The sequence below is a fragment of the Strigops habroptila genome, chromosome 3, assembly GCF_004027225.2.
Source record: "Strigops habroptila isolate Jane chromosome 3, bStrHab1.2.pri, whole genome shotgun sequence".
Lineage (NCBI taxonomy): Eukaryota > Metazoa > Chordata > Aves > Psittaciformes > Psittacidae > Strigops > Strigops habroptila.
In genome coordinates, this window is record NC_044279.2 from 79,989,321 (window position 1) to 80,002,037 (window position 12,717).

General features: G+C 47.7%; 1 protein-coding gene across 1 annotated transcript in view; it reads right to left on the minus strand.

The window, feature by feature from the left end:
- LOC115605327 (pregnancy zone protein-like) overlaps positions 1-12,717 on the minus strand; it is a 33,221-nt gene that overhangs the window by 17,359 nt on the left and 3,145 nt on the right. Inside the window, 13 exon segments of the mRNA XM_030479593.1 lie at positions 26-164; positions 716-861; positions 1,362-1,425; positions 2,245-2,478; positions 3,679-3,843; positions 4,962-4,967; positions 7,908-8,011; positions 8,844-8,952; positions 10,216-10,330; positions 10,691-10,775; positions 11,379-11,538; positions 12,055-12,075; positions 12,396-12,448. Of these exon segments, the coding sequence (XP_030335453.1) occupies positions 26-164; positions 716-861; positions 1,362-1,425; positions 2,245-2,478; positions 3,679-3,843; positions 4,962-4,967; positions 7,908-8,011; positions 8,844-8,952; positions 10,216-10,330; positions 10,691-10,775; positions 11,379-11,538; positions 12,055-12,075; positions 12,396-12,448 (1,401 nt within the window).

Sequence of the window (12,717 nt, forward strand, 5' to 3'; positions counted from 1 at the left end):
GTTGGTGGCAGCAGGCTGCACTCACTGTTTTTGCTGGTTTTGTTCTTCAGGAGGACACTCTTGTCAACAGCTTGGACAGAGCACAAGGACCCTGGAGCAGCCTTCAGGTCCAGATTGACTTTTGATCCTGGGACTTCCTCCTTGTGTGAGAATTCCAGTGACACTTGGAAAAGAAGAGAGGGTCAGGGGGATTAGCATTGGAGAGTGGGACCTTGTGACTCTTAGATGTCTGGGCAGCAGAGGGAAAGACAGAGAATAAAGTAGGGAAGTGGGCTGAGATGCTGAAACAAGCCCTTCTGGAAATCCACTGGGAAAGTTACAGGGGCTGCAGTGTGTACAGCTCAGCCAGAGTTCCCCTACAAGGGGCACATCTACCCCTTGGATCCAGAGCTACCACAGGGAGTTAATCAGGCAGACTTCTCCATTAGGGAGAACACAGGGAACAGTGTGTTCCCATGTCAGTCATGGGGAATGGGGGCAGAAAACAGAGTTTAAGGGAGCCTGGTTAACTCTTTGGGAAAGGCTTTCCAGTTGGTGTTGGGAAGGAGGAGGTTACCTGTTGGTAACCTGTTGAGGTTACCAGCCAAAAATACTGGGCGTCTGGTTTGGTGTATACACAGCTTACACCACCTGGCTGAGGATAAAACAGGACCAGGAATCACAACAGGCTACAGCACATCAAAGGTGCTATCGCACTCCTTGTGTTTCTACTCACCTTGTGCCTAAAGCACTTTTCTACTTGAAAATCTTCCACATCAGCTACCACCTCTCCATCCAAGAAAACTGCATACAGTAGAACCTGGATGTCAGGCAGGAAGTCATCGCCAACAGTCAGAGTCAATGAGAAGGAGCCCTGCAGATCTGCGGAAGATAGCAGCAAGGAAGAGAGGCAAAGCATTCAATGCATCAGCTTATTGGGATTGCACAGAAAATAAGACTCAATAGAGGCATTAATAATTTCTACCTGCAGATAAGAACATCCAACACAGACACTGTCACAGATTAACAATAAACCTAGTTTGGCTGAACTTTAGTAAAAATATTCCTCTTCCCTAATGCACCTTAGATAAACAGGCAAGCTACACAAATTTTATATCTTCTCCATAGCTACCAGCAAAGTCATAAGGTTCAATAGTAGGTGAATTAGACAAGGCAGGAGAAGGACAGTTGCCTAGAAGGACGATGAACTCATATGAGAGGAAATTGTGTTGGTCTAATGAGGTGGAACCACTAAGATCTCATTTCAATAACTCCCACCTGTGGATAAGAATAAGACCTGCAGAGATTGCCACTGGAGAGAGGTCACAGTTTTCTAGGGTGTGTTATGAGGCACTTAACACACTTCATGTGTTTCTACTCGCTCTCATGCTGGTTGATTGGCACCTGCTTCTTTCCACTGAAAAGGATCTTGCCTTTAGCTATCACCTGAAGAGCAAAGAGAAGAGTCTTTCAAAGGTCTGAGTTCTGACACCATGAAGAGAGTGGGAAAAGAACAAGAGAAGAGAGAAGCATGTCTGACATGTTGCCACAGAAGCTCCTCTGGCAGGGCATCACCTAAAGAGTGTCGCAGCAGAGGTGGTGATAGCATAGCTGCAAAGAGGACTTGAGAGGTGTTGGTTAGAAAACGAGAAGACTTCTTGTAAAGCCAGAGGTATGTCTGAAGATAAGAGCAGCTGCAGTGAACTCTGATCTCCACATTACTGTGGTACAGTACTTTTGACCGTCTGAATGAGCCCAGATACTCATGACTTCTCAGCCAGGCTGTAGTCACACATGTTTTGGACTCACTTTCTTGAAAGTGGACTTTATCAAAACACGATAACATACCTCTGGAGTGCATCAAGGCCCTGTGCAGTTTCAAGCCTTCTCCTGTAAAAATACAGGAGGAGGTCAGCTGCCTCAGAGATTGCCTCAGACACAGATGAAATTCTGGGGCATACCTACAAGGCAGAAACCAGGATAGCCCTCCACTGCCACCCATGTGAATGTAGGGTTAATGGCAGGCATCCCCTCACTCAGGCTTAGGTCAAGTCACTTCTAACAAAGCAAAGCAGCTGGGGGCTTGGAGCAGGTCCAGGAGCTGAAAAATAGGAGGAGGTTTGGGCAGAACAGAATGCACAAACAGACTTATACTGGCCTGAGAGTACCTTACTCTTTCCCATCAGTAAATATGTGCTGTGTGAAAAAGGTAAAATGCCAATAAGCATGACCTCGACCTGAGATTCAGCTGTCTTCTGTGCTCACCAAGTAGTAGAAATCAATGTGGTCTACTTCAGAGCCAAGTTTTTTCGGGTCAAGGATATAATCCACTTGCACTTCCTGCTCTTGATCACAGGCCATCATATCATTCCTGGCCTTGATCTCAAGGAAACTGTTGCTTTCAGAGTAGAAAGGTATCAACCAGTGGAAGCTATCTTTGACTTCTGTATAGCTTTCAGAAGAATCTTGCTCATCATCATTTCCAAGGCTGTAGGTACCCTTCAGCACACAAAACCATGAGTTGGCAATCAGTATCAAGTGATACAAGGAAGCTTGTACACCCTCTGAAAACACTAAGTTATTACCTGACCTCATAGCAGACCACACATCTATATGCTTAAAATATTCTTTTGTTTAAATGTCATTTTAAAGTGTGAGACTTTCTTTTATGAAGTTTTAGTAGATTTTCTCACAATCTCATTTTTCCTCCTTTATCCTTGCATTAGGACACACCCCACATCAGATTTTAACCCCAGCACAGCACCCCTGTTTTCAGCTTGTGTTTCTGCTCAGATGCCCTGAAGCACAACAGGCACCAAACCAGCTTTTGTATGGCAAAGCTCCAATTCTGCAGATACTTTAGGTCTCTCTGGACAATAGCCATGGGCCTAGGAACAAGAACTAAAGCCTGTCCTCAGGCTCCCTGGTCACAGAAATCTACTTCTTAGATTACAGATCCTCAGATCACCAAATCCTACCCAATCAAAATTAGGGAACCTCACCCCGAATAGATGGGGGTCTATGGGAAAAACATCTGGAACAATAGTTCCAGTCTCTGAGAAATGGATGGCATCAGGAGATCATACTATTTGGGAATGAATCCCATATCAGCTGCAGGAATGGAGGTAGTAGGAAGATGGGTGTACCAGGCTCGTAACAATGAGCTCCAGGTGTAGGAGCAGAAGTTGTGAGGAGAAGCAGCCAAGTACTTCAAGGTCTGCTGCTGAAGGGAAGTCAAGAGCAGCTACCTGCCAAGCTGAACCTGGACAAGGTATGCATTGCTGCAGAGCAAGAGCAGCCACTAGAAGTGGAGTTCAACAGAGGAAGTTGTGCTGAGCCATCTCCCGCATGTCCCAGTGTGGAGAAAGGGGAGATTTCCTCCAAGGAACTATTCAAATTAACAGATGTTTTTAGCAGAGCTAAGGGAAGGTGAGGGGGGATACAAAAGTTTAGGATCACGACTCAGCTCAGGACAGCACATCACCTTTGGTGACCATTTGTCTGAAATGTTGCAGCACAGCCTCCAGTTTCCCTGAGGAGATAGCACTGGAGAGTAATTCAAGATGCTTCTACGGATATAGCCAAATGAAAGTAGGAGCAACAGGAGTGTGCTCCAAAAACCTCAGATTTATCCTACTTTTTACCTCTTTCCTCAGTCTATCATCACTTTATCCTCCCTTTTCTATGGCAGATGCTCACCCTCAGAGAAACCATCGTGCTGTTCCAGCTGGTGGTATCCAATGAGAAGTGGGCTTCCCGACTCTCATCTGTGAGGAATATCAGGTGTGTCTCCTCATCATTGACATCAACTATTAGGTAGACTGTTTCATTTCTGAGGGGAGACTCATCACTGTGGCAGAACATCTGCAGAGAAGGGGAGGAAGTTAATACCCCATGGAGTCACATTGTGAGGCACTGCCAGTGCTTAATGTTGTTTCTATCACTGGGCTTTCTCAGGCCTTCTAGCTTTCAGACAGGTTGGAAAGATCCAAATAAAAGTGCAATAAATACACAAAATCAACAATATGCAGCTGTTCAGAACTAGAAATAAAAGGTAGTACAGCCAACAGCTCCATGTCCTTTTTATGCTGAGGACACCAGAACTGTACGCAGTACTCCAAGTGAGGTCTCACGAGAGCAGAGTAGAGGGGCAGGATCACCTCCTTCGACCTGCTGGTCACGCTTCTTTTGATGCAGCCCAGGATACGGTTGGCTTTCTGGGCTGCAAGCGCACACTGCCGGCTCATGTTAAGCTTCTCGTCAACCAGCACCCCCAAGTCCTTTTCTGCAGGGCTGCTCTGAATCTCTTCTCCACCCAACCTGTAGCAGTGCCTGGGACTGCCCCGACCCAGGTGTAGGACCTTGCACTTGGCTTGGTTAAACTTCATAAGGTTGGCATCGGCCCACCTCACAAGCATGTCAAGGTCCCTCTGGATGGCATGCCTTCCCTCCAGCGTATCAACCGAACCACACAGCTTGGTGTCGTCGGCAAACTTGCTGAGGGTGCACTCAATTCCACTGTCCATGTCGCCGACAAAGATGTTGAACAGGACCGGTCCCAACACCGATCCCTGAGGGACACCACTCGTTACAGGTTTCCAACTGGACATCGAGCCATTTACCACAACTCTTTGCGTGCGGCCATCGAGCCAGTTTTTTATCCACCGAGTGGTCCATCTATCAAATTGATGTCTCTCCAATTTAGAGACAAGGATGTCGTGCGGGACAGTGTCGAACGCTTTGCACAAGTCCAGATAGATGACGTCAACTGCTCTGCCGCTGTCCATCAGTTCCGTGGCTCCATCATAGAAGGCCACCAAATTGGTCAGGCAGGATTTCCCCTTAGTGAAGCCATGTTGGCTGTCACCAACCACCTCGTTGTTTTTCATGTGCCTTAGCATGTTTTCCAGGAGAAACTGTTCCAAGATTTTGCCAGGCACAGAGGTGAGGCTGACTGGTCTGTAGTTCCCTGGGTCTTCCACCTTCCCCTTCTTGAAAATGGGGGTTATATTACCCTTCTTCCAGTCATCGGGAACTTCACCTGACTGCCAGGATTTTTCGAATATGATGGACAGTGGCTTAGCAACTTCATTTGCCAGCTCCTTCAGGACCCGTGGATGGATTTCATCAGGTCCCATGGACTTGTGCACATTCAGGTTCTTAAGATGGTCTCGAACCTGATCCTCTCCTACAGTGGGCCTAAGGTCTTCATTCTCACAGTCCCTGCATTTGCTTTCCAAGACTTGGGTTGTGTGGTCAGAGCATTTGCTGGTGAAGACTGAGGCAAAGAAGTCATTAAGAACCTCAGCCTTCTCCAAATCCATGGTAGCCAGTTCTCCTGATAGCTTCTGGAGAGGGCCTACATTGTCCCTAGTCTGTCTTTTATTTGCTACGTATCTATAGAATCCTTTCCTGTTATCTTTTACATCCCTTGCCAAACTTAATTCTAGCTGAGCCTTAGCTTTCCTAACCTGGTCCCTAGCTTCTCGGGCAATGCTCCTATATTCTTCCCAGGCCGCCTGTCCTCGCTTCCACCTTCTATAAGCTTCTTTTTTCCCCTCTAAGTTTCCTCAGCAGCTCCTTGTCCATCCATGGAGGTCTCCTGGCCCTCCTGCTGCACTTTCTTCTAGTCGGGATGCAACACTCTTGAGCACGTAGCAGGTGATCCTTGAATATCGACCAGCAGTCTTGGGCCCCCCTGCCCTCTAGGACTGTATCCCATGAAACCTTACTAAGGAGGTTCCTGAAGAGGCCAAAGTCTGCTTTCTTGAAGTCCAGGGCAGTGAGCTTGCTGCACGCTCTTCTCACTGTCCTGAGGATCTCAAACTCAACCATCTCGTGATCACTAGAGCCAAGGCTGCCCTGGAGCGTCACATTTCCAACCAGTCCCTCCCTGTTGGTGAGCACAAGGTCCAGCATGGCACCTCTCCTCGTCGGCTCCTCTATTGCTTGAAAGAGGAAGTTGTCTTCCACACAATCGAGGAACCTCCTGGATTGCTTGTGCCGGGCCGTACCGTCCCTCCAACAGATGTCAGGATGGTTGAAGTCCCCCATGAGGACCAGGGCCTGCGAGCGTGAGGCTGCTCCTATCTATCTGTAGAGCGCTTCATCCACAGAGTCCTCTTGATCAGGCGGCCGGTAACAGATCCCCACCGTAATGTCCCCTGTTGCTGTTTTCCCTTTGATCCTGACCCACAAACACTCTGCTACCTCATCACCCGTCCCCAGACAGAGTTCCATACTCTCTAGCCTATCACTGACATAGATAGCAACACCCCCTCCCCGTCTGCCTGGCCTGTCTTTTCTAAACAGCCTGTAACCTTCCATTCCGACATTCCAGTCATAGGAGCCATCCCACCATGTTTCTGTGATACCAATGACATCATATTCCCGTAGCCTTGCACACATCTCTAATTCCTCTTGCTTGTTCCCCATACTACGGGCGTTTGTATAGAGGCACCTTAGCCGAGCTCCAAGTGGAGCTGACTCAATGGCTGGGGCAGCTGGAACATCTCTACATCGCTCCAAGCACTTATTACAGGTGCTCGCAACTGACCAGGAATGTTGGGATGGATCAATGCTCCCCTCCCCCAACACATCTAGTTTAAAGCTTTCCTGACCAGCCTGGCAAGCCTCCTACCAAAACAGCTCTTCCCCTTCTTTGTCAGACCAGCTCCACCAGCCTCCAGTAGATCAGGCCTCCCAAATGGAGCCCCATGTTCTAAATAGCCAAACCCCTGACTATGGCACCAGCATTCTAACCATTTATTAACCTGCCAAACACGCCTAGCTTTTTTAAGGTCCTCCCCTTTGCCCTGGAGAATCGATGAAAAAACTATCTGAGCTCCAGAGCCCCTAACCACCTCTCCCAGGGCTCTGTAGTCCTTCTTAATGTTTTCCAGGCTACTGCTATCTATATCTCTAGCACCCACATGGACCACTAGGAGGGAGTAATAGCCAGCAGGACTTACTAGAGCAGGCAGCCTCTCAGCAACATCCCTGATCTGAGCCCCTGGCAGGCAACACACCTCCCTCGAGACTGGATCAGGCCGGCAGATGGGTGCCTCTGTGCCTTTCAAAGTAGAGTCCCCTACTACTATGACCCTCCTCTTTTTCCTGGAGGCACCAGTAGCGATCCTCTTTATTGGTGCATCAGCAGGGTGCTCATTAGGTGTGGTTGGTGCTTTCTCATTAGCCCCCTGCAGAACCGCGAAGCGGTTCTGGGTGGGGACATCAGATTTAGGAGGAAGCCCCTTGTCGTTAATTGTCCTCTTCCTCCTTTTTTTGTTCGTTTTTCTCGTGACTAATTCCCAGCTTCCTGGGTTGCTGCCCTCCTTCTTTCCTATATGAGCAGTGCTAGACGTTTGCAGCCCCTGCGCAGTTTGGGCCTGGAGCAAGCAGCCCAGCTTCCTCTCAGCTTCGCTGGCATCTTTTAGCTCTCCAACAGCCTCCCGCAGCTCAGCCACCTGCTGCAGGAGGACCTCCACCAGGGCGCACTGAGTGCAGCCCTGTCCATTGTGCACCCTCGCCTCAAGAGACCAGTCGAGGCACTTTCTACACTCCGTGGTCTGCGCCGCAGCCTCCCCTCTCATCGGCTCTGTCTGGGTGCCTACGCTGGCCACCGCCGGGGCAGAGCTCCCAGAGCGGGCCCTGCTCCTGAGGCGAGTGCTCACCATCCCGCTCGCTGCCCGCGCAAACTGCCGCGCCGCGCTCCTGATCGCTCGCGCTCCCTGGGATGGGTTTTTACCCACTGACGGCTGGCGCCGCCCCCTGTGAGTCACTGCTCGCGTCAGCTGAGCTGCCGGCTCCTGGGCAAGTCGTGTCGAGGACTTGAGGCTCCCTCGGTGGCTCTTGCCGCTCCGAACTGAGGCTCCTGGACGCTGTGCTTCCCCCCGCTCCGGTGTTAAAGGCGTCCTCTCTGGAGATACTCCAGATAGTAGTCCACGTTCGTAGAATAAATGGAGATTGATAAACTCTATAGACTTCATTCTTGTCGCAATAGGAATTCTTGTCATTTCCATAGTCTCTGCTCCTGAGTGGAGAGATGAGAAATCTGTTAAACCCTAGCAGTGCTCTTAGGGAAGCAGAAGACAAGAAGATGCTTCAATACTGCTTGAAACATCTACAGCTTCTAAATTTAGGAGAGAAAATACCTTCTTCTAGGATGTAATTCCCTCAACCTTTCTGGGTCCTCTGCTTCATGACATGACACACTGTACTCTATAAGTACTTATTTCTCTTTATTGAAAATAGAGTAGATGACTGTTTAGTTATAGGCAGCTACACTGCAGATGCCTAAAAGCGGCCTGAAGGACCCCACTCACAGTGTGGCAGTTCGAACAATGGACACTTCCAGTGGCCAGAGCTAGGTGCACATTAACGCTGATACTGAAAACCTACCTCTTTATAGTCAATACTGTGTCAGACTAAAAGGGAGCAGAATGGCACTCCTTGCAGCAGCAGCATGCCTAATCAGTCCTGCCTCAGGCTTAGGAAAAGAGAGGATAAGAGATGGTGGGTAGGGGCTACCTGTTGGGGTGGTACACTACAATTAGCAAGAACTACAAGGACTTATTGCAGGTTTTTCCATGGCTAGCTGAGGCTTCTCAACTGGCTGAGGAACACTTCGGTGTCCAGGCAATCACTAAAAAGTTATACATGTGCTAGTGGAGATGAAGGGTGGAGAGGATTAGGAAATCTCATAATAACAGATGAAAGAGGTACTGGAATAGAGACCATCATCATGCCACAGCACTTGGGAACCCTCAAGTTACTTTTTTGAAAATTAATTCAACTGCCACACAAAGGCTAAAATCAAAGAAGTTGCTTTCAAGGAAGAGAACACTTCACAGATTCTCCAGTACCTATTCCATCTTCCACTATTTTTCCTACTGTAGTTATGTAGCTGTCAGTTTTATTTAATTCCAGAGTCTCTGTCTTCACTGTAAAAGTAGTGCAGCCATTCTTGTTTGTCTGCAGAGAGATATGAACAGAGAGGAAGAGCATAGTGTGGAGGAAGACAAACTGTCTCATAGATGCTGGGAATCCAAAAGAACTGTTTCCAAATACTTGTGGAAGAGATGGAAGCTCAAAAACCTGTAACTGCAGAACCCATTATGGATACCTTAGCCAGAGAAGAAAAGCCACATGCTTGGATGAAATAGTCACCAAAAAAAGTGGCAGAAAAAAATGTTTCAGGCAAATCACATAAGGGTTAATTATGTCACAGACAAACTCAGGAGACTGAATTAAGCCTAGATCCTGCAGCTGAAAAAGCATGAGTATCTTTACCTGAGCTAAAGGCAACCTCCTCCCTGAAACTATATGGCCTTGATGAATAAAGCCTGGCAGCATGGCTTTTCAGTCATGACCATTTCTGTGACGTGGCCATGTTAGACTGCAAGAGCTTTGCCAGGCATTAAAGCAGAGGCTGGGTACAGCCAGTCTGCCAGAGAGGCGAAGTGGATAAACTATTTCTAGTTGTGCATGTGAAGTTCTCCACAGAACCTTGCAGGGCCTCTTATATGTAAGGTGAGAGGGAGCTGGCATTCAGTTGGTGTTTTGCACAGCTAAGACTGTACAGCATTCCAGCTGGAGATATTTTGCTGCTGGATGCATTTTAAAAGATGCCGAGATCCAGCTGGAATTTTCTATTCTGGCTTTTTGCTGACTGGTCTGACATTTAGAAATATTTTCTTGTGACTTTCAGGCTGAAAGAGCTGCATCTGAAAGCCATGGGTAAAACCAAGCGTGGAGCTTAACCACAAGCATATAATGAACACAAATGTGCAGATAGTGTAACCAACACTGGACATAATCTCAGAAAGGACACTAGCAAATTTAAGATGATCCATTAGCTCCATCGATGCAACAAGAAACAGGGCATTAGCCATAGATCATTTGATGCTCTGATATTGGTGTTACTGGAATGGTTACAGGACTGAATAGACCGGTGACCTGATTGCATACAATAGGATACAGACCCCTGGGGAAAGGCCCTAGATGTCGTTACTTACATAGAGCTTACACCTTCTTCTGAAACACTGAGTCAGATATGGGCAGCTAGAGCTGTAATTTGAGTCACAGGAAAAGGAATCAATGGTCTGATCAGGTTTAGCAGTGCGAAGACACAAGACTAAACATTGGTGCACATCAGATATGTATTGGGGAAGGTTAAGGGGACAGACATACATGCCCAGCAGGTAATACTTTCCACTCTCCTATTTATTCACCTCCCCTGCTATTTCGCTTCATCTTCTCAGTAGAACTTGATAAACCTTCTTCCAGGAACTGGGATGATGTGATAAAATTAATTTCTGTTTTCCCTTGAACAGGCTTCCCATTGGTATACCTATGCCAAAGAGAAGAAACATTCACCTGAAGACTGGCCACTTCAGCAGAAATATTGGCCCCACCCTTATCTGGGAGAAGTGGAGCCTGGGAGAGCTTTGTACCATGTTTGCTCAAGAACTTCAGCTCATCTCTTAAAATCAGTTTGCATCCCTCTCCACCCGCTTTACCCAGCATCCTTGGTGTCCTTCACAGTAAATGACCAGGTGTGAGAATGAGCCCATTCCAGAGAGCGATCTGTATCCCTCAACCACAGGGTAATACAAGGACACCATACTGGAAGGCTGTTTGTCAGCTATGGGCAAGCTGGAGGTGATTGTGGAGTTGAAGGCCAGAGATCACAACGATACCATGTACTCACTTGCCACAGACCTTCAGCTGAAATTCCTCATTCGCTGTAGTGATAAAGGGAGGGTGCTCAATCTTTGTTTCAAATTTTTTCAGCACTGCACAGAAGAGAGGAAGATAAGGATAGAGGAAAAAAAGCAATACTTGCATGGACGCTGCAAGTTCTGTTATAGCTGCAGTCCAGACAGGGGGAAAGACATTAATGTCCCCATCACCATGCTTCAATAGCTGTTACTGCCTTCAGCGACACCACCCTCTACTTGCTGCTATAATTGCACATGGGCCTGCTTTCTTCTCTAGCTCAGTCAAGCAAAAACATTTTAAATGGCACAGGGTTTCATCCTTACCTACATCACTGCAACTGAATGGGACTAGGACATGGTGCCTCTTCCTATTATAGCAGCTGACTGGAGTAGACAGTAAACCTAGCTTAGAAGAGGGTGACAATGAGCAGCGGAAAGTGCTCATCATAGGGCCCAGCCACAGCTAGAATGACATGTCAGACCACAGCCTCTCCTTTGTAACCTATGCAATTGCAGAACCTCCAGACCATCATAGATGTGTGCAGAGACCCATCTATCCCTGTCCTCAGTCTGCTGTTCTCCCAGGGCAAAAGGTCTGATGAACATAGCCACTTCACCCTGCTCTCTTCTTAAGCTCCCCACACGGCTTTCCCGTCACCTCTGTTGTCCAAGTCTTACTGTATTCTTCAACACTGAAGTTTTTTTGAGCCATGTCTGGTTGCACTGAGATGGTATAGTTCCCAAGGGGTATTTCAGAGGCCAGGGGGAAGGATAGATCCACAATGCCATGTCTTGATTTAACATTCAGCCACTCAGCGATACAGTTACATTCAGGACCCTATTTGGGAAAGGATGTTCACAGCCACCAAGTCACAGTGGGAGGAACCTGGCAGGTCCAGCCGTACTCGGACACAAGAAGGCACTACGAGGGCTTACCCTTGCTGCAGTAGAGAGGATGCCAGGTCACCAGGAGAGATTGCTCCCCCCTCCAGCGTCCTTTTACTGAACTTTTGAATTGGAAAGGCTGCGAACAACTGCAAAGCTACTAGGAAGTGGTAACGCCATAACACTGTGGGATGTGCTGCATCTACTGACCACTTAGCCTTGTGCTTTGTGCTGTGTGCAGACAAGGTGTTGGACAAAGGTTCATTACTGCCCTGCCCCTAGCTCAGCTGCATGCACCACAGAGGTGCTGGTTTGAATCAAGAACCCAGGCTGAGCAGGTAGAAAAGACTTCAGCTGAACCTGAACCATAACCATAACCTTATGAGGTTACAATTGTGGCACAACTCTGTCCAGGGGTGGAAGAGTAGAAGAGACAGACATCACCTTTGGCCAATTCTTTGTCACTTACCTGCAGCAATATCTGGGAATACTGTAAAATCAAGAGAAACACAAGTTCAGTTTTGTACAGAGCAAAACAACATTCATGTGAATCAGTATTAACAACACTGCCTGACGTGGGGCCCCAACCAGGAATTTCCACGCTATCCAGACCTCACACTAGGCCTTCTCCCTCTGAGCAGGCTTACACTGCAGTCTTTCTCCAAGGGACCAGTGGTTGAGTGGTTTCCCTTCAAAGATCATTTGTTCCTCTGGTTTAACAGTAATGAAGAGAGACGTCTCTTTCATGAGCCTCTCAATGCATCTCATGCTGAGGCTCCTACTTCTAGAAAAGCACAAGGTGATACTGACCTCATTTTTAATGACCTTAAGGTCCTTGTTGGAGTTCACAATTCGAAATCTCACTGGAGATGGATGCAAAGAAAAGGATAGTAAAGGATGCTGGCTGCAATATGCACAAATCTACTTCTCCTTTTCTGTGCTCCAATATATGTTTACCTCAGGGGTATTCAGGTCTTTCCCCAGACAGCCCTCCCCAGCATTTCCCAACCAAGAGGACGCTGGGAGGTTTACATGCAGCTGTGGGCTATAGAAATTCACTGTCTTTACCTGGAAAGACTACAATGATGTGTTAAACAGTGGGATGGTCTGTCTGCAGTCTGTTCATATTGTA